The sequence below is a fragment of the Panicum hallii genome, chromosome 3 (genome assembly GCF_002211085.1).
Source record: "Panicum hallii strain FIL2 chromosome 3, PHallii_v3.1, whole genome shotgun sequence".
In the NCBI taxonomy this organism is placed as follows: Eukaryota; Viridiplantae; Streptophyta; class Magnoliopsida; order Poales; family Poaceae; genus Panicum; species Panicum hallii.
Genome location: NC_038044.1, coordinates 18,610,289 through 18,636,893, shown reverse-complemented (window position 1 = coordinate 18,636,893; position 26,605 = coordinate 18,610,289). Strand labels below are relative to the sequence as shown.

Below are 26,605 nucleotides of genomic sequence, written 5' to 3'. Positions count from 1 at the left end.
CAACTTTGTATTTATCATGAAGATGATGTTGCAAATTCTTTGTATTACAGATGAGCTCTCACTCATCTTGCAAAGGAAGGATCAAAATGTTGTTCAAGCTATGCCTTTGATTATTGATGTGATGATACATTTGAATAATTTGAGAAGTGAAGGTTGGGAACCATTGTTTGAAGAAACAAAAGCCTTCTACCTTTCAAAATTTATCCCAATACTAAATATGAGTGATCAAGTACCACGATTTGGTTGATCAAGAAAAGGTGGGAGAAACAATATCACTTAAGATCATTATTTTCGTGTTGATATCTTCTATGCTGCAATTGATGCTCCTACCACGGAGTTTGATCACCGCTTTAATGAGCGGTCCTCAGAATTGCTTGTTGGATTTTCTTGTCTTGACCCTAGAGATTCATTCTCTAAATTTGATGTTGAGAAACTTGCTCATATTGCGGATATCTATTATGATGACTTCTCTTTTGATGACCGCAAGACCATAAAAGATCAACTTCAAACTTTCATCATTCATGTGCGGAGACTTGAAGAATTCAAAGTTTGTTATGATCTTGCAAGCCTTTCAAAAACAATTTATAGACTTGAGAGACACATTATTTTTCCATTGGTTTATCGTCTCATTGAGTTGGCATTGATATTACCGGTGGCGACAGCAACAGTTGAAAGGGCATTCTCAAATATAAAGATTATTAAAACTGAATTGCGCAACAAGATGACCGATGGGTGGTTAAATGATTTGATGGTGTGTTACATCGAAAGAGAAATATTCAAAGGTCTTGATCTTCAACAAATTAAAAAGGCATTTCAAAAAAAGAAAGACATGCAAATGCAATTTTCTAGATCTCCTAGACGCGTTTAGAGGTACGTGTATTGTTTATTTTACTATTTTTGTACTCTTTGAATAAATATATAAAATTATTAACTCATTGTCTTTTATGTTGACAGGTTTTAATTGCTATTGTAATAATCAATATTTTTAAGGTATTTATTGTCATTTTATTGAACACTTGTTTTGTGTCAATTTTTTTTCTGTCTTCTTCGTCGTACCACGATTTCGTCGCGTACTCCGCCGCTGAATGGAACCGTGCGTATCCGACTGAGACGCGAGGCGTTGGATCGCCCGCCCTCAACAGCCTTCAACCCTGGTGGTCTGCTCTGTGCACTCAGCGGCGTAGTCGCGTAGGAGAAAGCGTAGTACCTCGTTCTCCGTCTCCGCCTCATACGAGAGCCACTTCGCGGGGCAAACAGCATGGTTCGATGGCGCTCGTTGCACCCGTGACGTCAGGTCCTCCAGGAAATAAAAAAGGTTAGACGCCAAACCCAAGAGATGATGCTCATAGAACCTACGACGGATCCTGATCTTAAGCTCCGCTGTCGCATATGCGTTTGGATTATCTCTGTTTGCTGCAAGGACGGAATCATGCGAGCAAGTCAATGCCGTTGCATTGGAAAAATTCTTCAATTTGAAAGTATGATAATTCATTGTTAAACATATCTTCTCGCTAGCTTCATCCTTAACTCCTAATAATATAAGAGAAATGCATATCATATTTTTATGGAAGAAGAAAAGATGAAAAAGAAAATGGAAGAGAAAAGAGATTATTTGTTAATCACTAGTACAGAAATGCTCAATAGTACCAGTTGTTAAAAGCTCTTTAGTCTTGGTTTCTCAACCGGGACTACGAATCTAGGACCTAGTCCCAGATCTTTAATGCCCAAAAAATTAATTGCGCAAGCATAACCAACCCTGCGGTCCACAGAATCTGAACTCAAACCTTTTGCCTCACGCACAACTTCTTTATCACCCCACCTACAAAACACATGTGACTTTAAATGGAATGCCTTCCTTTTAAACTAACCCATCAAGAACCCTTTAGTCTCTCTTGGAGCCACCAACCGGGACTAAGACCCTTTTAGTTCGGGTTTAAGCCACCAACCGGAAGTAGTCCCGTTTAGTGTTGCCACCCTGGATTAAATGTTTGTCCCGGTTGGAGCCATCAACAGGGACTAAAGGGTGACTTTTAGTACCGGTTGGTGGCTCCAACCGGGACTAAAGCTCCTCGACATCCCCTAGTTGTCAGACCCGGAACCAAAGCCTTCACTGGTTTTGGATCCAAAGTTAGCCGGGACAAATGAGAGAACGAAAGACCGTTTCCGTAGCAGTGAATATTCATTAATCTTTTTCATGTCATATGAAAATACCATTATAAATTGACAAAAATATAAAAACTAGAAATGGATAATGCCACATTGGACATCCGAGCTCATTCATCCATTCATGAAAGTACGAAAGAAGTACGGTTAAGTTGTTGATGGTACAGTGTAGGGTGTCCATCTCTAGCAATACACTGTAGCATCAAGGAAGCACTACGGATTCACCCACCTGCAGCAATATTTTTTTTTAGGAAGGTACACAGGAACTTCAACGTACAAACTAAAGAAGGCAACGAGTACAAGATCCCAAGTGGGCATACCGTCGCAAGCCCTTTAGTACCTCACATTTACAAGAATCCTAATGTGTATGATCCAAACCGTTTTGGTCGCGATAGAGATGAGGACAAAATTGGTGGTAAATTCACTTATGCGGCGTTTAGTTGGGGAAGGCATACTTGCGTTGGTGAGGCTTATGCGTAAGCCATTTGCTCTGGAACTTTTTGAGCTTAAATTAACATCTCCTTTTCCGGAGACAGATTGGGGGAAGCTAGTGCCAGAGCCTAAAGGGAAAGTGATGGTATGTTATAGGAGACAACAACTGCCTAGCACACCTAGTCAGTAAAACTTCTGTGCAAGAATTTATTTGTGCTTGCGTGTGTGTGATATGTTTGTATTCCCACCCATTTGTAGCCAACATGAATTTGTCAGCACTTGAAGCGCGCACCTGCTATATGTCATCCCAAAGCTAAAAGGTGTGTACCGTGTACGTGCACTCTGTATTTTCCGAAAGCATCTTGCTTTATTGTCGCTTTGTCATTTTATTTTATTGTCACTTTGTTACTTTGTAACATGCTAGATGGATTTCTCGGATCAATCATTTGTCTTTGCGGTGCGACATGTGTCATCATAGACGCACGGACTAATAATCTTTGATTGGTTCGAGGTTCATGATTTGCCTTATTTTTTGCTGGCAACTGTCAAAACCTGACCTATATTTTGGATTTGACGAGAAGTATGCAGAGATGCTACAATCGCTGGGTGCAGGTGGAATAACACGGCTAGCTATTCGTTGTTTTGGCGTGAATTAGGATAATCGTGCTGGTGATGGTGGGAAAAAGGGTCATATATTGTACCTAGTACCTACTCTGAATTGTTCGGAATATTCTCCCTAAACTATTGGTCAAAGTGCCGAAAAGTCTATTAGGCGAAAAAAAAAGAAAAGTCTGTTAGGTGAAAGAAAAGAAAAGTCTGTTAGGCGATTATGTATATTGGTGTAATGCACCTATTCCTTTCACTTACATCCTGTTTGGATCCCACCTAGCTAATAGCTAACTGCTAAAAATTACGAAGAACTTGATTAGATCATCAGCTAATAGATCAGCAGGCATCTTACTTGCCACCCATCTAAAAAGTAGACGTTAGCTAGTTGCCCCAAGCTAACTAGTTAGCTAATATAACCACCCCTCCACCTACTCCCCATGGGCGGCTGCTCCCATCACCTCGTCGCGCTACTTGCCCACTGCCACCTCCTTCAGCCCCCACCCCAAATCTCACCAGCACTCCATCTCGCTCTGGCTTCTACCACATGCAGCCGGCAACAAAGCACCGCCTTGCTGCTCCACCTGCTATAAATAGGGGCGGCCGCGAGCCTAGGCGTGCGGGCCCGAGGCCCCACGCGGTGGAGCAGAGCCGTGTGCTGGCCGGACTCGAATTCGAGTCCGAGCCGGGCTCAGAGGGGGAAGACGACCCTGACAGATGGGGTCCACCCGTCAGCGAGAGAAGGGGGAGAGAAAGAAGGTGGGCTGCGCGGAAGGAATCGGGCTGGGGAGCAGGCCGCGCGGAGAGAAAGGAAAGGAGGAGAAGGAGGAAGGCCATGGGCTGAGCTGCGCAGAGGGGGAGAGAGAGATAAGCTGGGCCAGCTGGGCTGGGCCGTGCGGTGGGAGAGAAAGAAAAAGTGAAGGCCGGTTGGGCTGGGCTGCAAGTGAAGAAAAAGAGGGAAAAAAGAAAAAGAAAAGTAGGCCGGGCTCAACTAGAAAATGAGAGAAAAAATGCATTCAAATGCATTTAACTTTGAATTTAAAATTTAAATTCAAATTCAAATGGAAGACAAACAATAAAACAATACAATGGGGCATGAAATGCACAAAATCTATACTTCCTTATATTTCTTTTTATAGTTTATTAAATTGCTATTAATTCACGATAAATGCTCTAAAATCAAAATGAGGAGATAAAAACCTTATGGGTCCTGAAAGGAGTTCTAGCAAAATTTATTTAAGTTCTTAATTTTAAAATTAGGGTGTTACAGGGTGATCGGAGAGCTAGTTTCCTCCGAAGCTTAGATTGGATGGACCGTAGCATTTCCGGACAGAGTTGGAAACATTACTGCCGCCACAGGATAATGCATGCGTTGCTGTTTGCTTGTTGCAGTAGGTTTCGATGAATTAAACCATCCCGTAATACTCCATGTTTATGATCAGCAAGTTTCCACCCAATCGAGTCAAAAAGGGGAGCCGGCTATTTACGGCTTTAAGCGAGTTCTACGGATTCAATCGCAGAATGATTTCCGCCGCCGATCATCTTCTTCCTCCGACCATCCTCCGCCCAACCATCCTCCGCCCTGCCCCCTCGTCCTCCGCCCCGACCGGCGGCTCCTGCTGCCGCGCCGCCCGCCCGCCCGCCCACACCGCCACCTTCCACACGCCCTTCTTGCCCCGCCACCGTCCACGGCCCACCGGGGGTCCAACCCCGCTCGGCCGACTGCGCTCCCACGCTGCCTTGCCTCTGCCGCCGGTCGAACCGCCACCACCGCCGGATCGCCACCACCGCCGATCTCCTCCTCTAGGGCCGGCGGCCATTGGAGCTCCGGCAATCTAGAACCCTAAGCTCCGCCGCCTCGACCACCACCCCGACCGCCGGCGACCTCGCCGGCGGCCACTCCGCCCACCTCCCACCCCTGCCGACCTCGCCGGCGCGCTCGTCTCGGCGAGGAAGATAAACAGTAGTGGCGCGGGCCTACGTGCAGCGAGCCTAGCAGTTCTTCTGCGACAGGATCCCGTCCAGCGGCGCGCGAGGAATAGAATTCCCACAAAAAGGTGCGTCTAGGTGTCGGCCGGCGACAGGCCTTGGGGCCTTGGGGGCGAGATGATTCGATGGCTTCGGTCTGCCTGCAGGAGCTACCTTCCCAGTCCTGCTGACGTGACCTGGCTCCTTATGCCGGTCCTGCATGTCCGGGCTTGGAGATTGAAGTTGGCTGCTATGAAGGGAGTCAATTCTCGTGGTACACTGATAGTATGTCAAGGGAGGAGCCCATTTCGACGGGGAGGACCGCCGTCCCGACGCCACCTCCTCTAACGGTATGGTCGCCCCCCATCTCGTCTAGAGCGCGGTGTGAGATATGCAATTGAGAATAAATATACCGCACCCAATCACAATCACTGTCCTGGATACGTAGGGATGCGTGGGCTTCAAGTACGAGGCACCAGGGTGACATGTTCCGTAGAACATTATGATAGTGGCATTTTGTAAAGGATAAAATGGCACGAGGGAAGGCAGTGTACATATAAAGAGGTGGGTCTAGGACCATCCGTATCATATAAGAGGATTGTTGCAACAGCCAATTGGAGGGCCTTCTAAACAGTACACACACAGCAAGACTAGAGCTTTTACCCGCAAGGAGGCCAAAATTTGGGTGAATCTCTCATGTTCCTTCTAGCTCGAGCACCCCTATACATTCAATCCTCGCCACCAAACTTCAAGTACTCTCGAGTCGGTATCTCTCGTCGAGAGAAGATCCCAACACCTATACCTTTTTTACTCGTCAACAAGGTGAGATCCTCACACTAACATGCCACATCAGCAACTTATATTTTGAGAACTTTGGACTTGATTTTTTAGCACTAATATAACATGATCACTTCTAAAAATAACAAGGTACCCCGCATCGATCTTCAAGCTGTAATAACACAATAAATTTCTGGTATAAATTCTTATTATGGAGGACCGACCCAGGGTCCAAATATTGTACCCAGTCAAGAATAGGTGGCCAACCGTTCCCATCCTCATGCCAAAACGCCAAACACAAATTGGGCTATGGGGAAGGCTAGCTGAACCATTGTAATCGGCCGGCAGTCCAGCTGTAGGTAGCATTTGTAATTTTGTATCTTGCGAAGCAGCCACACATGCAGCCTCTACTTAATTCTAGAGTATTAAGAAGATACTAATGACAAGGCGACAAAGTGCAAGCTTGTGCTGCTGGTAGCTCCGGGACAGAAGGCATGGAAGGAATAAACTGTGCGCGTCACAGCTCTCAGCAGACAGCAGGCCATCGATCACGACCTCCAAACCTAAGGGATGATGCTCATATAGCACCTAAAACTGATATCCTGCTCTTAAGTCACGCTGTCGCATATGCGTTTGGATTATTTCTCTTATATTAACTGCAAGGTCATTGGAATCATGTTTCGGTTGTCTCGCTCAACTAGGATACAATTGCATACTGTTTAGCCTAGTATTACAATCCAACATATGCATAATTTAAGCGAATACATGTGAGCTACTGGGTCGTTGACAAAGTCGCTACCTGCCGCTGATCTATGAGCTACGCAACACTGAAGGCCCCTGATGTTTCGAATGCCAAGCAATTTTTTCCCTGAATGTTTGTGGAATTTTAATTGGTACTTAGCTAAAAAGTGTGTGCACTGTGTTCCTTCATATTTCATTTGTTGAAATAGAATGACCTGGTAATAACAAAAGAGAACGACTCTGATACTATTATGCTACCAACTCCTGTAGCGCCTCTAAATGTGCATAAAAAGTTCATAAAAATAAGGATAGATAGAACGCAATAGCATCTACCGTACCTTTATCTAAAACTTTAGCTTTAACTAAAAAACTTGTGCAAGGAGGGGAAAAAAAAGGAAAAATCAGCATACAAATAAAATTATCGTGGATTCAGACATGACCTATTGCCCCACAACTATTCGTACGTTGAATCTCTTTTTAATTCTCCTTACACAAAATTTTATTAGAGTTCAAGTTTAGCATGATGATGGATACTTACACTCTATCCATATATCCATATCATTTTTATAGAATTTTGTGCACATTAGGTTTCGCATTGGTAGCATGGTAGCTCCAAAGTTGTTCTCAATAACAAATCAACTTGTTCAATCAGCCGAACTTATCCGGCTTGTGTTTCTAAAATTTTGATCAGTTAGTGACTTATGGTGGCTGTATTCATTTGGCCCCGTTGTAAGATTGTCCTTTCCTTTGGACACTAGGCCACTAGCTAATCCACCGCTATATAGCTGTGAAAGTTTGAAGAACTAACATAAACAGTCTCCATACCGTAAGTTCATAGCAACTCTAGTTGAGGAAGCGTATGTATGTGGGATTGCAATCCTCATCGATGCCTACACTTGAAGTTGACGCAGTTTGAGAGGAAAGCTTGTTGCTGAATCAATCTAAACGTATGTGTTTCTATTCCTGTAATTTCTACAGCAGCTAATTATTTGATTGCACTTTTGGTTGTGTGTGTGTGTGTAAGCGAACTAAAATGTCAAAAAACATTGTACCTGCATTTAATCTGTTTGCTATTACTTGCTATGCAAATATACCTTGTGTTTCCCTGTAACTTAACTAATCACCTCTGCTTTGATGTTATTTGCAATAGCTTAAATTGTACATGAAAACTCCTAACATAGACTGGGGATTCTGCAACAAACTTAAAGTTTTGGACCATATGTTTAGTTATGTGGCTCCTAAACCAGAACCCATTCCCTTCTTGCTTTTGTTTTGCCATGTATAAGGCCATTTATGTTCTTTGGTATACTCCTACTGCCAACTCACGCGTAGGTTCTTGCAGTTATCTTCCTATTGTCAAGTTGACTGGATCCATCAATCATCACTGATATAGCAATATGGATGTAACAAATAGTGCTGTGTGGTTCACAATGTCTTTTGTTCTCATTGCTGCAATAGCCATAAAGATTGCAAAAGGAAGAACTATGTTTGGCTCAAGCAGATGCACTATGCCAACTCCACCTGTCGTTGATGGCATATCTCTCATACGATTTTTACATATGCTCCTTACAAAGGGTCTACGAGCAACGATCCATGATCAACATAAAAGGATGGGGAGTGTTTTCACAATAAGTTTCTTTGGACAGAAGCTAACATTCTTGGTTGGACCAGAGATCTTAAGTCATTTTTATCAAGGACCAGACTCAGAGATCAGTCATGGTAATATGCTTGACTTCATGATACCCATGTTTGGCAAAGAGGTAGGCTATGGTGTAGATTTTACCACCAGATATGAGCAGATCCGCTTCTACATTGATGCATTAACACGTCCTTCGAAGTTGAGGGTGCATGTTGGTCCCATGATTCAAGAAGTCGAGGTACGTATCATAAATTACTGTGCAAATATTTTTAAACCATCTGATTATTGTCTCATGCATATTTATTTTTTGGAAGAAAATCTGTTCTTTGTATTGTTGGTGGATCGAGATCAGAAGTCGAGCATTGTTAATCATTTGGGTGTATTATACATCACTTATTTGAATGCATGCATGCATCGAGTGCACATTTGCTATCATGCATATCACACGAGCTTAGTGAACTTATAATGTAATAATGTACTCTGTAGGGTTACTTTGCAAAATGGGGACAAGATGGCATAATTGATTTAAAACATGAGTTCAGTATGTTACTCATGCTGATATCAAGTCGGTGTCTACTTGGAAAGGAGGTTCGGAATAAGATGTTTGATGAGATCCACACTTTGTTTCATGAGCTCGACAGTAATGGCATGTCCCTATCAAGTGTTTTGTTCCCATATGCCCCAACTCCAGCGAACCGTAGGCGTGACAGAGCGCGCTCCAAGCTCTCAGAAATATTCACTGAGATCGTGAGGTCTCGGAGGTGCTCCAATCAAGTCGAGGAAGATGTGTTGCAAAACTTGATAGATGCCAAGTATAAAGATGGCCGCTCCACAACTGAAGGAGAGGTCACGGGTATGATCATGCTCTTAATCTTTGGTGGAAAGCACACAAGCACAGCTGCTACTACGTGGACCGGAGCTCGCCTACTTAGCAGCGAAAGATCCTTGACAGCGGTGGCTGAGGAGCAAAAACAAATTGTTAGAAAATACGGGGAGCATATAGACTACAATGTACTGTTAGAGATGGAGACCCTACGTTGTAGCATCAAGGAAGCACTACGGATGCACCCTCCAGCAGCAGCAGATTTTCGGAAGGTACACAAAAACTTCACGGTAGAAACCAAAGAAGGCCACAAGTATGAGATCCCAAGAGGGCATACCGTGGCAAGCCCGATACTATTTAACAGTAACCTACCTCACATTTACAAGGATCCTGATGTGTATGACCCATCCCGTTTCGGCCGTGAAAGGCAGGAGGACAAAATTGGTGGTAAATTCACTTATGCAGCATTTAGTTGTGGACGACACACTTGTGCTGGTGAGGCTTATACTTACATGCAAATTAAGGCGATATGGAGCCATTTGCTCAGGAACTTTGAGCTTAAGTTGATATATCCTTTCCCTGAGACAGATTGGGGCAAGTTAATGCCAGAGCCTAAAGGGAAAGTGATGGTAAGTTATAAGAGACGGCCACTGCCTATCAACTAGTTTAAAACTGATGTGGAAGAGCTTATTTATGCTCGAGTGTGTGCAATAAGCTTGTAACATGTTTGCATTTCTGCCCATTTGTATGGAGACCGGCTTGAATTTGTTGGCACTTGAAGGCTAAAAGGTGTCCGTGCATGCACCCAGCCTAGCAACATTAGCATATATGACAGGTACTGTATTGTTTTTGAAAGCATTTTGTTTTATTTTCACTTTGTAACAGGACTATTGGGCAAGGGTAAATAAGCCACTACATATTGTGAACAAAGTTGTTCAGTACAGAATTCTTCACTAGTGGACAGCTCTTGGAAGTTTTCTAGATTTGCATTAAAATTTTCTAATTGTTTGTACTTTCTGTATATTGTACAAAGTTTTGCGCCCTAGTCCCAACTCTGCAAACTTCACATTGCAATTATATTAAAGAAAGTGTGAAATGTAATGCGGAATGCAAAAAAGGGTAGAGAGATGCAAGTTGTAGCATGGCGGCTTCTTACCAAGATATAGGAGAGCTTCCACTCTCCACTAGTCCTCGTTGGACAGCCTCTTGCAAGGTAAGTTCCCAGTTGGGTACTCTGTGCATAGCTGTAGGCCTTCCTCACAAGCCAATGGTCTCCGAATAGACCTATCCTAGAACACTCTCGTCTTCTTCACTTGCTAATGCTTCACCCAGAACGGCACACAACACTTCTCTTGTGGTTAATTAGCTCTAATCTGACTTTATGGACCATTCATAGGATATTCAATCGATATTGATCTGAATTTTATATACAAGAAAACCAGGCCCAAATCCATTTTCCTCCACTTTAGTTAGCCGCCGCCTCTTGCCAAACCCCACCTCCTCTTTGCACGTATGCTACTTCTCCCACATAATCTTGATGCGTGTGCTCCTCTAAAACGCGCTCTCTCTTCCCTCACCTTTATTTCTGGCTCCGCTGGCACTAAGCTAGACACTAGAGGTTGCCGCCATCCTACCAAATCCCTAATTCAGCTACCCAGACCCTAACTGGTAGCCTAACCTAAGAGTATTTCCAAGAGCCTTTCTAAAATCTACTATCTAAATCATCATTTAGAGAGTCATTTGAGTAAAAATTATTTTCTATATCTTTATACTCTCCAACAACTTTTCTATTTCTTGTGGGTAGTCAAGAGAGCAATTCTCGCTCTCCATATTTAGCTAGCGAGAGATCCGAAATAGAGGATGTCTATATTTAGATATCCAAGAAAAGGTTGTTGGAGGGTAATTTTTAACCAAAATCTCTATTCCTAAATATATAAAGAGTCTCTTGGAGATACTCTAACACCACCATTACTAAATACGGTGATGGAGCTAGTGGGTGGGGACAGGGTCCTTGCCCCTCATGTTTCAAAATTTTGCGTGTGTTTGGTTTGGGACTCGGTGAGATGTAATGATGATGTCTCTTATTTAAGGGATGGTATTGTCTAATTTCTTGTTTGGTTAGGTCAGTCTCAGTTCACAGTTTCATAGTATATTATCAAAATTGAAAACTAGGTAACTGTGCCAGCTGAATTTCATGAGAATGAAACTTCTTTTCTCATCCCATGAAACTCACTCATCTCTCCTCGCTATGTCAGCAAAATTGATGACGTGGCATAGAATTTAATGCTATGAAACTTCCATTGAGGCTAATCTGGGATGATCCCTATTTTGTATTTGGTTGGAGGAACGGATAGGGATGAGATGTAACAACAACTGGCACCGCCAACTGTAGGGCCCACATGTTAGTAGAATGACCCACGTGTTAGTAGAAGGAGCATCCTACCAGCTCCTCGTATTGGACGGAGAACACCATTGGCAGCCACGACCTCGTCACGGCCGGTTGGCCGCGAGCTTCACACCTCCAAGGATGGGCACACGATGCTCGCCCTGTTGCGGCTATGAGCTCCACTCAGCCGATAGCTAATGCATCTCTATTATGTTGTGAAGGAAAAAAACCAAATGTATCATCATTAATGTCGCGTAGGAAGTCAAGCGCGTGATGGAGGTCCTGCTGTATGTGGGCTAATCATGAAGTGTTTGTACCGTGAAGTGGTGGTCTAAGGTTGTGGAGGCCCAAGCTATCCACACGTGGGGAGAGAGGCTTTTGTGCTGAGTGGGCTTGTCGGTTGAGCTACTGTATTTTGATCACTTTACTCTCTCATTTCGTGCCTGTTTTCAATTCTATTTAAAGCTTAAACTACTGCAACCCCATCAAAAAAAAATAAAAAAAATGACCCAATATTACATTGATGAATCAAATACTCGCGAACTGTAGTCTATTGTGTCGGGTGCGTGTGCATCGGCCGTCCGGCAAGCACTTCAAGGTACCTCGGCACCGGCGGCATCTCGCAGTCAGTAAGCCCCTCCAGCGCCTGCACCACCTCCGCCATCGTCGGCCGCGCGCCGACGTCGTGCTGGATGCACCAGCAGGCAACCTTGCACACCCTCCTCACCTCCTCGACGTTCGCGTCCCCTCCCAGCTCCTGGTCCAGCAGCGCCATCACGTCCCCCTCCGCCTCCGCAAGCCTCCTCGCGGCCAGCACGGGAAAGAACGTCGCCGTCGCCGCATGGTCGCCCGCGCCGCTGGACGAGGAGTCCGGCGGCTCAGACCTCCCGTGCTCGACGTTCCTCCTCCCGGACACGATCTCGAACAGCATCATGCCGTAGCTGAACACGTCGGCCTTGTTGGTGATCGCCTCGCCGCCGATCCACTCCGGCGCCAGGTACCCGATGGTGCCGCGCATGGTGGTCAGCACCCGGCTGAAGTCCCTGCCGACGAGCTTGGCGAGCCCGAAGTCCGCCACCTTGGGCGCGAAGTCCGCGCCCAGGAGGATGTTCTCCGGCTTGACGTCGCAGTGGATGATGCAGTCCCGGCACTTGTCGTGCAGGTAGGCGAGCCCCTTGGCGACGCCGACGGCGATGTGGTACCGCGCGCGCCAGCTGAGCGTGTAGAGCGTGGCGCCGAACAGGTGCCGGTCCAGCGAGCCCTTGGGCATGAACTCGTAGACGAGCAGCTTCCGGTCGCCGCCCTCGGAGCAGAAGCCGAGCAGGCGGATCAGGTTGACGTGCTGGATGGTGCCGAGCGTGCTCACCTCCGCCCGGAACTGCTTCTCGCCTTGCCGGAGCCCCTCCAGCTTCTTCACAGCGATGGCGGTGCCGTCGGGGAGCTGACCGCGGAACACGGAGCCGAAGGCGCCACCGCCGAGCTTGTCGGAGAAGTTCTTGGTCAGGGACTGGAGGTCCCTGTACTTGAAGCTTGTCACGCTTCCCTCTGCGCTGGTGAGGCCTCTTGGACCTTTTTCGTTCGCCGTGCCATTGTTGCACGGACGATGAGGATGGACGCGACGAGCACGAAGCAGACGATGGCGAGTGCGCCGATGGCGATCTGCACGGTCCTCCGCCTGTGGCTCTTCGCCCTGGGGAACTCTGACGCGGCCAGCCTGAGATAGAGGCTCCCCGCGCCGGGCTGGCTGCCGTACCCGTCCGCCAGGTTTTGCAGCTCGCTGTCCCACAGGACGCAGCTTCCGTTGTACGCGTAAGCAGAGCATGTGCACTCGCCGAGGCACGCGCTCTCGCATTCGCCGGAGCTCGCCACCCCTGCGACGCGACCGCCGTCGGGGAGCCTCATGTCGTCCATGCGGAAGAACCTATCCGCCTTGGTCTCGGATCCAGCAGCGGTGATGCCGTTCTCGCCGCACCGCAGCTCAGCGTTCCGCACGCAGCCGCCGGTGTGATCGCCGAGGCTCCAGCTCGCGGCGTCCCGCGGTGCGAACCCCCTGGCGCAGCCGCAGGCCGTGGCGGCGGCGTCGCTGCAGACGCCGAAGGCGCCGCAGGTCCGCGGCACCGCGCACCGCGCCTTGGGCTCGGCGTACACCAGGTTCCACCGTTTCCAGGCCTCCACCCAGAACCACCCCTTGACCTGCCCGGACACGTCAGTGACGAAGCGGTACACGGTGGAGTTGTCGGCGAAGTTGTAGGTGAAGTAGCTCTCCCGGTCGTTGTCCACGAACCGGAAGCTGTACCCGGAGTCGCCGCCCGAGGCGGCGACCTCCGGCGCGCCGGTGAAGAAGCGGCCGTTCCAGTCGCCGGTGAGCCAGTACTCGCGCGTGCCGTTCCACCGCAGCACGTACTGCGGCGCGCCGCCCGGGTCGAGCTGGAGCGTGTACGCCCCCGGCGCGGGGTCCCCGCGCGCCCTCCACGACGTCATCCCCTGGATGACGCCGGTGGCCTTGTCCCGCCTCAGCTTCCCGCCGGGCAGCCACGTGTCGCCGATGTGGTCGAAGCTCTGCCACAGCACGTCCGAGACGTTCGCCGCCGGCGCGAGCACGAGGTTGCCCGTGTCGAGGAGGACGGCGGCCGTGGCGTTACCGTTAGTAGTGGCGTTGGTGGACCAGACGGGCGAGTCCGACGGGTCGAGCAGGGCGAGGTTGCCGTCGGCCGCGATGGCGAACCGCGAGGCTCCCGCATCGGAGACGGGTCTGTCGCGGTTGGCCACCCAGACGGGCGTCCGCACGGCGATGTTGTTGTACCAGATGCCAACGTACCAGCGGCCAGAGACTCCTCCGTCTGCCGAAAACAGAGTACAAAATGTCAGGCACGCACGCCGTTTCAATTTTTTTTAAAAAAAAATCTTCACGTGCATATGGGAGTGGCGACTAAGTTTCTGTACATACACATACAGTGTATACACACTCTGTGTATTATAACATACACCGTTAGTGTTATTCTACACCAGGAGAAGGTGAATCGGAATCAGTGGTAGTGGTTCGGTACAACACGTGCGTAGGTATGGTATATACCTGGCTGGAAGAAGCCGAGCGCGAACTTGCCGCCGCGGGAGACGAGCTTGGCGTCGCCGGAGAGCGGCCGGCCGGCGGCGACCGTGTCCTGGGCGCGCACGGGCAGAGGTACGTGCGCGGCAACCAGCGCCAGGAAGAAGCCAAGCAGGGGAGACGCGCGCGCAGCACCTGCCATCTCGTTGCTCACAGTCGTCGCATGCAGGTGCAGTGCCCGCGCACCTTCCCCGCCGCCGCCGCCGCCGCAGCAGCAGCAGATATATACCTGTGGCGGCTGTAGATCGACGGGTGAGTCGCCGGCGACTATTCCGACCTGGCGGTCGCCGGTCGGTCCCATGCCGTAGCAGGTGAAGCCGTGTAGCGCGGGGGTCGGCCCGCAGTCCGCAGCAGGTTAAGCATTCGAGTCAAAAACGTTATGGATCATCGTGCGTCTTTTCTCAGGCGCTTCCTTTAGGGGCCGGGAGTTGATGACTGTGAAGTGCTAGCTCGAGTTTGACCACGAATGGTTGACCGAGAGGGGGTCAGAAATCACGGAGAGAGAGAGAGAGAGACCGACCTGGGACGCCGCGGTACGACCACGAGTCAGCAACAAGTGCTAGCTGCTACGGAGTATTTCTTGTTGGCATCACGTACGGACCGGATGTCCGCGCAGTTCTGAAAAGATGTCCTCCGTTTTGCAAGACCAAAATGACATGTTTTTTAGAACCGTTTTTGTGTAAGGCTGGTTGCGGAAACCAGCCCTAAAAAATCGTTGTGCCGTACTGCGCACCATACCAAAAGTGCTGCTAGAAATTCCACATAATCCTAAAAATATAAATCGACAGGAGACCTAAATGCATGAACTTCATATCTGCCCATGATTCATTCTACCTATCCATCATTTGCATAATCTTAATGCAACTTTAACAGTAGACGTAGACCTTGCGGCGGCCATACAAGCACGCACGCATTTTGTTAGGGTTGCAGTGTTAGAAGGTCGTAGACAAACATTAGTGAAAACAGTGGCTTTCGCACCAGTGGTAGTAGGGCGCGCCCCAAGGTCTAAGAGGATGATGTTCGATGAGTGAAAAGGCGGGACGAGGCGCACGAGAAAGGAAGGATCGGGGATGGTAGCTAGATGCACCGGCATGGCTGGCTGGACACTGGGCAAATTAAAGGAAGCGGTATGGAACCAAGGGAGCAAGAACGGGTGCAGGCGATCTCACTTTGTCAGGCCTTGATGAACGTTGACAAAAAGGTGACAGATGGGTCATCAGAGACGGCATACTAATCTTTGACCATGGCTGGAGGTTCATGAATTCGCCTTGTTTTGCTGACAGCTGTCAAGGCCTGACCTGAAGGTGAAACCGTCAACTAGCATATTTTTTATGTGCCAGAAGCTGAGGAAAAGTATGCGCAGATGCTTTACAATCGCTGACTACTGCGCGTGGGGCACTGTTTATGTTGTTTTGACATGAATGGAGACCGTCAGCGTCCAGCGCTTGCTGGTGATGATGAGAAGAGTTCACATACCTACCCTGAGTTGTCCTGGAAGGTCTCCCTAAACTGCTGGTCCAAGTCTCGAAATTCTAGAGTGGAGTTAGGTGATTTGCATATTGGTGCACCGTGCACGTCTTCTTTTCATTTAGCAAACTAAAAAAAAATATCTTTGGTCGTCTGAGAGCTTTTGGGCTTCCGGTCCAGTAGAGCTCAACGCAGTAACGGGCAAAGACTTGGCCTAGCTCAGCCTCTCTAGCTAAGAAGTCCTACGGAACCAGCCTGCCAATGAACCCAACAGCGCCCGTGGGCCCACCTGCTCCGCTCGTGGGTCGTGGCCAACAAACTGCTCGCGGGCCGGCCTGGCCTTCGTTCCCTGTCAACCAACCTGAACCGCCTCACGCGGCGGCCAGTGCGCGGTGCGCCGCCGGAGACAGCCGGCCTGTTTTCGAACTGGCCTACCTCTTCGTCCGCGGAACCGCCGCCGCTGGAACTGGAAGCGTTGCTGTGCTGCGTGGCGCACAGGCGCAGTACGTTTCTCCGTCGACGAAGTAATTAATTAAACCACCACGCATCCACGTCATGGATTACCGGCCGGCAAAAGCTTCCCAGCAGCCCAACCGGCACGACCGTCAGTCAGAGTCAGAGGTGCATGCATAGGTGCCCCGGCCCCGTGCCGGCCGGCGACAAGACAGGCCCCGACGCCACGCATGCGTCCGTCCGCCGCCGTCGCCGCGCGCCGCGCCGGAGGTCTAGCTAGAGGGCGCGAGGCGACTCGACAGCTCCCGCGGGCCTGGGGGGGCCTGCTCGCAGGTCGTCTTGCTGCAGACCTGCTGCGGTGGTTCGATGTCGTGGCGCTGCGTGCCTTCCCTGCACGTCCTGCCGATCGGCCGGACCTGCATGCCCGGCCGCCCGGGCATGGAGGTTGAATGGAAGGTAAATTAATCAGCTGCTCTCGAGGGATCAGAGAGTCAAGTCGTCGTGGTAGTACGAGCGATTGTACACTGGGTCACTGGTCGTCTGTCTAGCTAGGGAGGAGCCCGTTTCTACGGGGTGAACCGTCCTCGACGCCGCCTCTGACCATCCTGAATCCCGCGCGGTTCATGTGTTCCCCGGATATGAATGAACCCGTGGTCCTTGGAGACTGCATCGATCGTGCATGAGTAGTCGGTGATGCATCTGCCGTACTGGTAGCCGTAGATCCGAGCGCTGCTGGATCGACCTATACCAAAATGGTGAGTGATTGCACGTACGGACGCGAAGTTGTTGGTCTAGCTCCGCGACTGGTATTGAGTATTGACTGTTCTTATTAAGTGCTGAACTTCCGACCTCAGCATTAACTGGGGATGCGCACTACTTAATTACTATTAATACACTCACAAGTATATATCTAAATAGGTATGCCGTTCTTCCTACCATTTGCACACAACATAGCTATTGACCAATTTCATTCCATTCCAATTTCTTACTGAAATTTTTTTCCAAGGACGAGTTAGTGTGAGCTTTGTCCATTCGGTTAGGCACTCTTCAGGAATCCATTTTCTAAATGAACTTCGTGCTTTTATTTGTTAGTCGTCCGAGATCATTTCAGTGACCTATATATACTGTGTTGAAGGAATGTCTACCTATATGATCCAGTCGATTTCATGACCTGCAGTGGCAATAGAATGAAGAAAGTGACTCTCGATCGGAATGGTAGTAGTGACAATAGAATGAAGAGAAAGTGACTCGGAATGGTAGCATAGAATGTTTGAAAAAGAATTTTTAAAACTCATAACTAGAATCTTTGAAATTTCAGCTATATATAACAACACTGGGTGCTGTTTTAGCTAGTGGAGTTGCTTGCAGAGAGTGCGAGAAGGTGGAGAAGCTTACTGATCATGAAGGGAAGAAAATCCTAGCAGGAAGAAGGATGCAGAAGACCACAATAAGTCCACAACTGCCAGTTCAATATCCAATGGCCTAAAATTCTGATGTGGGAGAGGATCAAAATGCCTGATCGAGTAGTCCACTATAGCAGGGCCCTATAGACTATTGTGACTATTTGGTATCACACTTGTTTTTTTTTGTCAACTAACCTAAGGTATATATTGACACTGCTAATTGAAAGCATCTTCATTAAATTACAATCGAAACAAAGTTGAAGCTTTCAGCTTAAGAAATACACGGTGCATGCATCCAAACAGTGGTGAGTCACTGGCAGCATTGCACGAGCTCGTTTGCTGACGAGTGTCAGCTGAGGGGGGTTGGAGTAGTATTACTTTTTTTCTGCCTACGAGGCACGTAGCAGAGCAGCAAAAAATTTGAATCATGATTGATGAGCGTGCGTGCCTCCCTTCAGCAGATGATCCTTTTTGCTTCGCTTCTCCTCCTTGTAATCTTGTGCTCACCAGCTTCCCTAGCTAGCTCTCGCTCTACCAAAAATAAAGCCTGCAGAGAGCTAGGGTTATGCTGCTGGCCTGCTGGGTAGAGGCGGCCCTCCTGCCATGCTAGCTCCATCCTGTTCCACTCCTGCTTGGCTAGCTGCTTCACAGAAAAAGGAGGAATGAATGGGATGCAAAGGACATCCACACTGCCACAGTGGTCAGAGAACACCGAGATCAGGAAGGAATGGTCAAACGCAGAGGAGGGTACTGCACTAGAAAAGCCTATGCTCGATTGCTCATACGCATGCATGATGTTTGTATGGTGGTCTGGGCTCTCTCTCTCTCTCTCTCTCTCTCTCTCTCTCTCTCTCTCTCTCTCTCTCTCTCTCTCTCTCTCTCTCTCTCTCTCTCTCTCTCTCTCTCTCTCTCTCTCTCTCTCTCTCCCCCTCCCTCCCTCCCTATGTCTTCAGAACTTGAAATTCTGTAAATATTAGTGTCATTTGTTTCTGTGTTTTTTCTTTTTAGTTTGTGCTCAGTACCGGATTTATTGTAAATGAATTTGATGACGGATTATTCGGACGACCTGAGTCTCTCGATTTCTCAGCTGTTCTTTTTCCTGAACTATCCATCTCTTTGATTTATTTAGTCCAATATTATAGTTATGATGAAACCCATGAAAACAAGGAACACATGTGAGATACGGAGGAGTAGTGGAGTAGGCTATGAAAGTTGAAGCTACTCCCATGCTTTTTCCTTGTACTCTCGATTTCTCAGCTGTGAGTAGAAGGCAAAAGCATGAAGGTAAGGAATGCGTGGAACAAATGGGAATGGGATTTCATTCACAGCATAGCGTGGGATCACTCCCCGGCTTGGGCGAACATACATGCTACATGTCTCGGTCTATATGTGCCCGACTTTCCATGCACTCGCCGGCAAAAAGGAGTCAATGTGTGGTGGCAGTAGAAGCGAGATGAGATGACACCCTAGCTAGGCTTTCCGCTAGCTCGCAGCCGCCGTACGCAGTGTATATATGGTGTGCCTTCCGATTTGACGCAACGTGGGTGGCCGGCCATGCGAGCACTGGGCAGGCCTTTTTTTTCGAAGCCTCTTGAGACCAGCGTCGGGTCGGATATATCCGGAAACTTTTGTCTTCCTCACCTCACGCTTCAAAGTCAAATCGAAGAGCTTTCAAGCATCAATGCTGCAGCGGATGGAATCAAGACGGCGTTGCATTGCAAATCATAAGAGCGATGACCTCTTGTAGGTCATGGCTTCCCAAGTTGATGATAAATGGCCCGTACTAAAATACTTGTCCGTATATAGCACTAGCAGTATGTAGTGCTGTTCTATCTCCAGCAAAACTCTCACGAAGCAGCACCTATAGCTTGCATTGGGTTAATCAAAGATCATACTTTTCCAAGAAAAAAACATCATAATAAATAGCACAATGGATGCTGCTGGCTCTTGACCTCTGGTGAAATCCTTTCAGCAAGTCCGATGTATGTGCAGCTAGCAGACTAGCTAGTCTCCTCTCCGATCCACAGAGAGTAGCATGGCGTTGGCATTGGCATGCACAAAGACTCTTTATTTAGAAGTATTAAACAAAATTTATCTAAAACTTTTTTCACAGATGAGTGCTAATTTGTGAGATGAATTTAATAACCCTAATTAATCTATAATTTGTAACAATGATGATACAGTAACCATCCGCTAATCATGAATTAATATATCTCATTAGATTCGTCTCACGAATTAGTCCAGAAATTCTCCAATTAGTTTTATAATTAAATTTTATTTAATACTTTTAAATAATAAAATTTTATTTAATATGATAGGACTAAAGTACGAACCAAACACCTTGAACACTTGTCCAAAGTAGTCTACGGAATAGCATGGCATTGGCATGCATGCATGCCGGGTCCGGCCTACGGAGACGGCGGATAGATGGTGACGCGCGCGATAGATGGGTCATCAGGCTCGATCGATCGACCGGCCGACCTCATCTATCTCTTCGGGGTATGCGTGCAATGGTATGATGCCATGATGAAATAATATGGTCCATGCATCAGTCGCCCGCCGAGACGGTTGGGGGCCTTAACTCCGTGGCGCACTCATCTGATCTGGGCCCTCTTCTTCTGCAAAAATCTGGGCCCTGCCGCGACGCTGGTCTCGGGTATAGTCGGCGTCAGGCCTCATGACGCAGCATAGACGCGACAGGGTCGGTGTCACTGAGATCGACGGAACATTCGCGTTCAACCCGCGTCGCGCTAGCGTGTTTGCGTGAAGGTGCTGATGCATGCCACGCGCACGCGCTACAATGCAGTGCTCGCTTCGTTCCAAATTATAGTTTATTTTAATATTTTACTTTTAGATATATAAAATATTTTATATACATATATCGTATATCCGGATATATAACAAATATTATATATTAATAAAATCTATAATTTTAGAAGGAGTGAGCATATATCAGATTATCAGCTCATGCATGCGTCACTATTAGCACGATGTATATAGCACGTGGTACGTGGTTCATGGACTGGCATGCTCAGTAGTTTTACTTTGCGTTCTTGTAATGAGCTGCGAAGGAATATGCTTTCGACATGTAGGGAACGGCGTGGTATAGTAGCGTTCTCCATACACACTGAACAGTGGCAGAATTGCACCGTGGCGTGGAGGCGGCCGGGCTACAATGCAAGACGACGGCATTGAATATCTCCTGCACGACGGCGCCATACTTGGGTTTGGGTTTGTGACAATAACTACGGATGCAGCGAGAGTAGCTCCATGGGCGCATTCAATATCTCCTGCACGACGACGGCATTCTTGGGAGGCCTGCTCACCTGCTTTCATCATCCATGGCCGGCCGGCCGGCCGGCCCCCATCGTTCTCTCTCCCTCTCTCGTTCTTTTGTCTTCTGTCACCTCCCTGCAGACTCCCTGCAAAATGCCTTCTGCCCTCCTCGAATCTAGCTAGCGAGAGGGAGGGAGCCGCGGGAGCAGCCGGCTGAGACAGACATAGAGATCAAGATAGACTAGCGTCCGCGTGTAACTTGGCATTCACCAGTCACCACACCCGGCCATGGTTTTCTTCGCAGGGGCAACTAGCATTTGCTGCTGGCTGCCTCGCGCCCTCGCTGTTGCCCTGTTGCACCACTGTATCTGCAGCATGCATGCGTGCTCTACAGTCTACACCACCACAGTGACCACTGCTTCGTGTGCGGCCAGCGTGCCGCTGCCTAGCTAGCCAAGCAAGAGTATACATGCTGTATTCTGCGTGGAGCGTGTATGCACACTTGATTTTTTTTCCTTAGCACGAAAGCATCTCCAGTATTGTTTTATCTTATCATCTCATACTTGTATAGTTGGATCGCCCGGCCTACAGCTAGACTTTTGGATCGGCCTGGATCAAGATCATAACAAACCCTGTACAACTCAATCGAGTGCCATGTTGTTGACGAGCCTGTATCGCCCATCCTATTTCTTTCTCAAGTTGCTATGAAAGCTATGCAGGTTATCATGCATGCTTCCTTTTTTGGTCCTATTTCTTTCTCAAGTTGCTATATATGAAAGCTATGTATATTTGGCCTGTTATCATACTTCTTTTTTTGGGTTTCATGCCGCAGTCTAAACCACGCGACACTGGTCAGGATTTGACTTAGCTTCTATGGGTCTCTCTAGCGGAGCCATGCATGCTAGCAAGCTAGTTACTGCAGACTGTTGGTTTTTTGTTCTGCCTCTAGATGGAGCTAAGTGGAACAAGAAACGCGCTCTGGCTGTATATATTTACTTCAATGTAAACTCTCTATATAGAGAAATCATCTGTTCAGGCACCACTACTTAACTTTTTATATAAAAATAGAATATTTGGATGGTTACTACTTATTTTTATATTTTTCAAGAGGAATACTTTACTTTCAATATAGATAAGGATACTACTTATTGAATCAAAATGGATTCGCTATGATATATAAGTGAGAGAATGTGTTGCTCAAAGTAAACCATGCATATATGTGAAGTAGAACTTCACATGCTTCATCAAATACAACATCTACATCTTAATATAACAGAATTCAATTATCAATTTCAATATCCATAAAATAACTTAACTTTATATTATTCTCGCTAGCTAGATTAATGTCAAAGCTCCATGTACAAGTACATCCAGAGACAATAAAGTAACAACATAATACAGATACCAACATGGAGCACTGTTTAAGTAGTCGACTATGCGAATGACATCAACAAATCCAACAAACAATACGAAATAAAGGACCCTTTTCTTTTATCATCTCTATTGTAAAGGATGGTAGAACTTTTTTTTATCTCGCACTTAATTTAGTCTCCACGTCCTCAAGTAGTTAACTTAGCATCTGGATCTTGCTGCATAAGTAATAACATGTATATTAGTAAGTACAAAATCTTGCATCAGAGACTGCACAATAGAAACTTATAAAAACTAGTTATATTTGGCTACCAACATTTTAGAAATAATATTTGATTGATAGATTTATACAGGTGTTAATTTAAATGGATTTGCTAAAATTATTATGATAACATGAAAAGTAAAGAAACAATTGCAAATATATCAATATGCTTTTGATAAAATAAAATAATGTTAGTAAGAAACATTGTAAATACAATTTGGCGTACCAAAGATTATAACAATATCAAACTATTACGATCACAGCCTCCATACTAGTATAAAGTTTATTCCTAAATTGAACAATTTATATCAACTAAAGATATTAGAATTTTGATAAGTAAATTGTTTCTAACGTATTACATTTCTATAGCTTGTATATATAACATGAAATATTAAAAACATGTAATTCTTACATAAATATACGATGGTCTTGCAGGCTCATAAAGTTTCAAACAAACACTTCCAAATTAGTTTTCTTCCTTGATAGGACTATGAGTTGATTGATTTTTTCAGGCATATATCTCTTCATTATGAAGACATAGATGTTGTTATATACCTTATGTTTATTTTAGCTCTATAACTATTTCTATGAAAATTGGTAGTACACTCTTCTAAATCTAACCCATTTAGAATTGAAATTCTTTGTCAAAAGTTAATTAAGTTTTCTCTCGATTCATCCATATATGATGGGTCAAATGTAATATACTTGTTTTAAGAACCAATAAACAGGTCTATAACGAGGGACAACATCCAAATGTTACAAATATGCCTACATTTATTCTAACTTCTTTCCTTTTTATATTACCATGAAGATTTTGCTTTCCAAAAAGTTTTCCATAGATAAATATTTCCACAACAATCACCCCTTGCAAATATCTTCACTCCTACATACAAAGCCTAGATTTGCGTAGTCTAGTCACCAAAGATATATATATTTCTTCCCTCTCCTTTCTAAACAAAAGTATTTGTTTAGTGTAGGCAATATCTACGCAAACAGGTTAAGATAGTGAGAGCTTTCTAGAAGCTAAATTCTGAATGGCCTGTGGATTGAGACTCCAATTTGAGCAAGGGTATTGTGAACCTAATCACGTGGTTGGATAAACAGTAGTGAGTTACAGCAGTGCGCAACTCCAAATTAGCATATCAGTGAGGCATGCATCTCATCGCTACAACAGAATACCATCATGTAATGGAAAACCGCACGGAAATCACGTATGGTAGAAAACTCCATCCTCTGTATGCATGAACATAGAGTCGAACCTGACAAAGAAAGACTGGATGCTCCACTACTGCGCGGCGGTGGGCTGCTCGTCCCCTCCGGCCGTGCCGGGCTTCAAGAACTGCCCGCTGCCGATCTGCCCGAGGCCAGACACCACACCGTGCCCGGCGCCCATGGCCGATGAGTACCCGAAGCCGTAGACTCCTCCTGCTCCGTTCATGCCCAGCCTCGCGGCTGCAGCTTCTCCATCGTAGCTCCTTGCCAGCATCTGCACGGAGGCAAAGTGGTCCGGGTGCGCGAAGCCGGTCCCGCCAATCGCCGGCGCCGTTGAGTTGCCGTTGATGAAGTTCTGCGTGCAGTTGGGCACTGGGTTCCCGACGAAATCCGGCATCCCCGCCGCCGTCGCGCCATTGGATCCCACGGCCACGGAGGCCGCCGCCGCTTCAGCCGCCGCCTGCACCGAAAAACACGGCGCGTATGCTCGTCAGAACGTGCACGCGTACACGTACGTGCTAGCAGCTAGAGTCGACATGTACATCTGTATACACGTGACAGGAGAGGCCGGCCGGCCTACGTGTCGCGCGTCTCACCTGGTACTTGGACAGCTCGTAGCTGGCGCGGGCGAGCTCCTGCTGGACCTGGCGGAGGCGGTGCTGGAGGATGGAGATGACGCCGACGCAGCCGTAGACGGGATCGCGGAGGCGCATGTCGGCCTCGTAGGCGAGCGAGTTGACGGCGTCCTCGCGCTGGTAGGGGTGGAGCTCGTTGAGGATCTTGGTGACGTTGCTGGCGCCGAAGACGCGGTGCACGTGCACAAACTTCTGCGGATTGTCCGGCGGGAAATAGGGCGCGAACACGCAGTCCGGCTGGCACTTGCGCCGGAGGAACTTGCAGGCGGCGCACGGCGAGCCCGTGCCGGCGCCCGCGCCGCCGGAGATCGAGCCGCCCGTGGACGGCGAGGCCACGGTGATCACGGAGCCCGCGGAGGCCGGCGGCACCGACGACGCCGACGAGGCGGCCATCGATCTCCCTCTGCGCGAAGAGAAGAGAAGATCTAGGTAAGCAGGGGCGGCGGACCCAGCACAGGACGAAATTGAAGTTAGTAGGTAATATATTGTTACTGGATTCAGATCCAAAAGCAAATAGTTTTGTTAGGGTTTGGGGTGCTCCATCTCGCACAGCAGAAGGAAAGAGAAGGGGCGGGAATACCTGGAAGATGCGCTCGTCAAGGGCTGGGCGCCCAGTCGTCGCCGCCAGGGAAGGAAGAGCAAGGGAGGAGGGTCCGAGAGAAGGGAAAGGTTTAACAAACAGAGGGAGGAGATGAACCTGAGGGCCTGAGCGGCTGAGCCCTGAGCGGGAGGGCTGTCAATGAGCCGAGCTCGAGCGAGCCTAAAGCTGGACGACAGAACGACTTATGGAGACCACGGGGCAGCAGTATTGATGAGACGCACGTATAAGAGTAGTCTCAGTATAAATTTCATGAGCATTGAATATTATGCTACATTAGCAAATTTACTGACATGGTAAAATTATTATAAGAAGAGAGAATGAAGAGTTTTACGAGATGTGAGAGAAGTCCATCCCATAACATTTATCTGATTCGGTTACCAAATTCACAGTCTTCGTAATAGTATAATGAAACTATGCATTGGTTTAAAAGACGCATTTAATTTGATAAATAAATGGAAAGAGAAGCATATCTAGACAATTAACATTATTCACTCTATTTTCTTTTAATAGTCTTATTTTCAAAATTGAATTATTCTTTTTTGATAGTCCCATTTGAGTTCACATCTTGGGAATAGTACGAATGGTCATTCGATTTCCATGCAGGGTAACTTCTTTTGAAAAAAGATTAGTGTACTTATATGATAACATCGAAAATGAGGTGTCGTGATTAATGAGATGATAAGCAAGGTTCTTATTTATCATCATACCAAGATAAAATAGAACTATCAAAAGAGAATATCAAAAGAGAATAGAGAGAGTATTATTTTATACCAATTTTAGCTTGTGCAACACAGTAGCTCGCTAGCTAATGCAAGACTCTAGCCTCCAACTATATTATTTTAACGATGATTGGAAATTTAATTAATAGAGGTAGCAGGATGCATGCACATGCCATGCAAAACTGAAATACTCGAGCTTCATCGAATACCTCAATTTCAGATCGTTGGAGCTCAAAAGCTCCGGGTTAGATCCAAGCTTGGCTTAATTCCAAATATAACTTAGCTTAAATTGAGTTTTTTCCAAGTTAAATATAAATAGCTTGTGAGTTTTGAACTTTTCTGGTAACCCTACTTAGGGATAGGAGTGAACCGTGAATGCTCAGCAGGTCAGCAGGTGTAAATCAGCAGGTCATCAAACCACAATATCGGAACGAGCACGTATGCTAATATGGTGGGCACCTTTGCCATTGCTAAAGTCAAAGATCGCGACAGCTAGCATCATGAAGGATGGCAGGGAGACTTTCTGAGGAAGGGGGATGGGTGACATATATGAAAGTGTTAAGAA

General features: G+C 47.2%; 2 protein-coding genes and 1 pseudogene across 2 annotated transcripts; 1 reads left to right on the top strand and 2 right to left on the bottom strand.

Moving 5' to 3' along the window:
• Window positions 1-8,084: 8,084 nt before the first annotated feature.
• Window positions 8,085-9,814, top strand: LOC112887680 (obtusifoliol 14-alpha demethylase-like). The gene is made up of 2 exons (XM_025953922.1): window positions 8,085-8,564; window positions 8,813-9,814. Exons 1-2 carry the CDS (start codon window positions 8,085-8,087, stop codon window positions 9,812-9,814), a joined length of 1,482 nt encoding a protein of 493 aa, XP_025809707.1.
• A 1,997-nt stretch (window positions 9,815-11,811) lies between these two features.
• On the bottom strand, window positions 11,812-14,708 carry LOC112887678 (annotated as a pseudogene).
• Window positions 14,709-22,542: 7,834 nt separating this feature from the next.
• Window positions 22,543-25,459, bottom strand: LOC112886997 (LOB domain-containing protein 6-like). Its single transcript, XM_025953061.1, has 4 exons — window positions 25,301-25,459; window positions 24,682-25,123; window positions 24,133-24,545; window positions 22,543-22,829 (listed from the first exon to the last, which is right to left on the bottom strand). Exons 2-3 carry the CDS (start codon window positions 25,111-25,113, stop codon window positions 24,159-24,161), a joined length of 819 nt encoding a protein of 272 aa, XP_025808846.1. The 5' UTR covers window positions 25,114-25,123; window positions 25,301-25,459; the 3' UTR covers window positions 22,543-22,829; window positions 24,133-24,158.
• Window positions 25,460-26,605: the final 1,146 nt, after the last annotated feature.

Excerpts from the sequence above, each read along its gene's own strand:
- LOC112887680 (XM_025953922.1), top strand. The coding sequence starts at position 8,085 with ATGGATGTAACAAATAGTGCTGTGTGGTTCACAATGTCTTTTGTTCTC. Across the intron at positions 8,565-8,812 it reads CCATGATTCAAGAAGTCGAG|GGTTACTTTGCAAAATGGGG; the intron begins GTACGTATCATA and ends TGTACTCTGTAG.
- LOC112886997 (XM_025953061.1), bottom strand. The coding sequence starts at position 25,113 with ATGGCCGCCTCGTCGGCGTCGTCGGTGCCGCCGGCCTCCGCGGGCTCC. Across the intron at positions 24,546-24,681 it reads ACGAGCTGTCCAAGTACCAG|GCGGCGGCTGAAGCGGCGGC; the intron begins GTGAGACGCGCG and ends TTTTCGGTGCAG.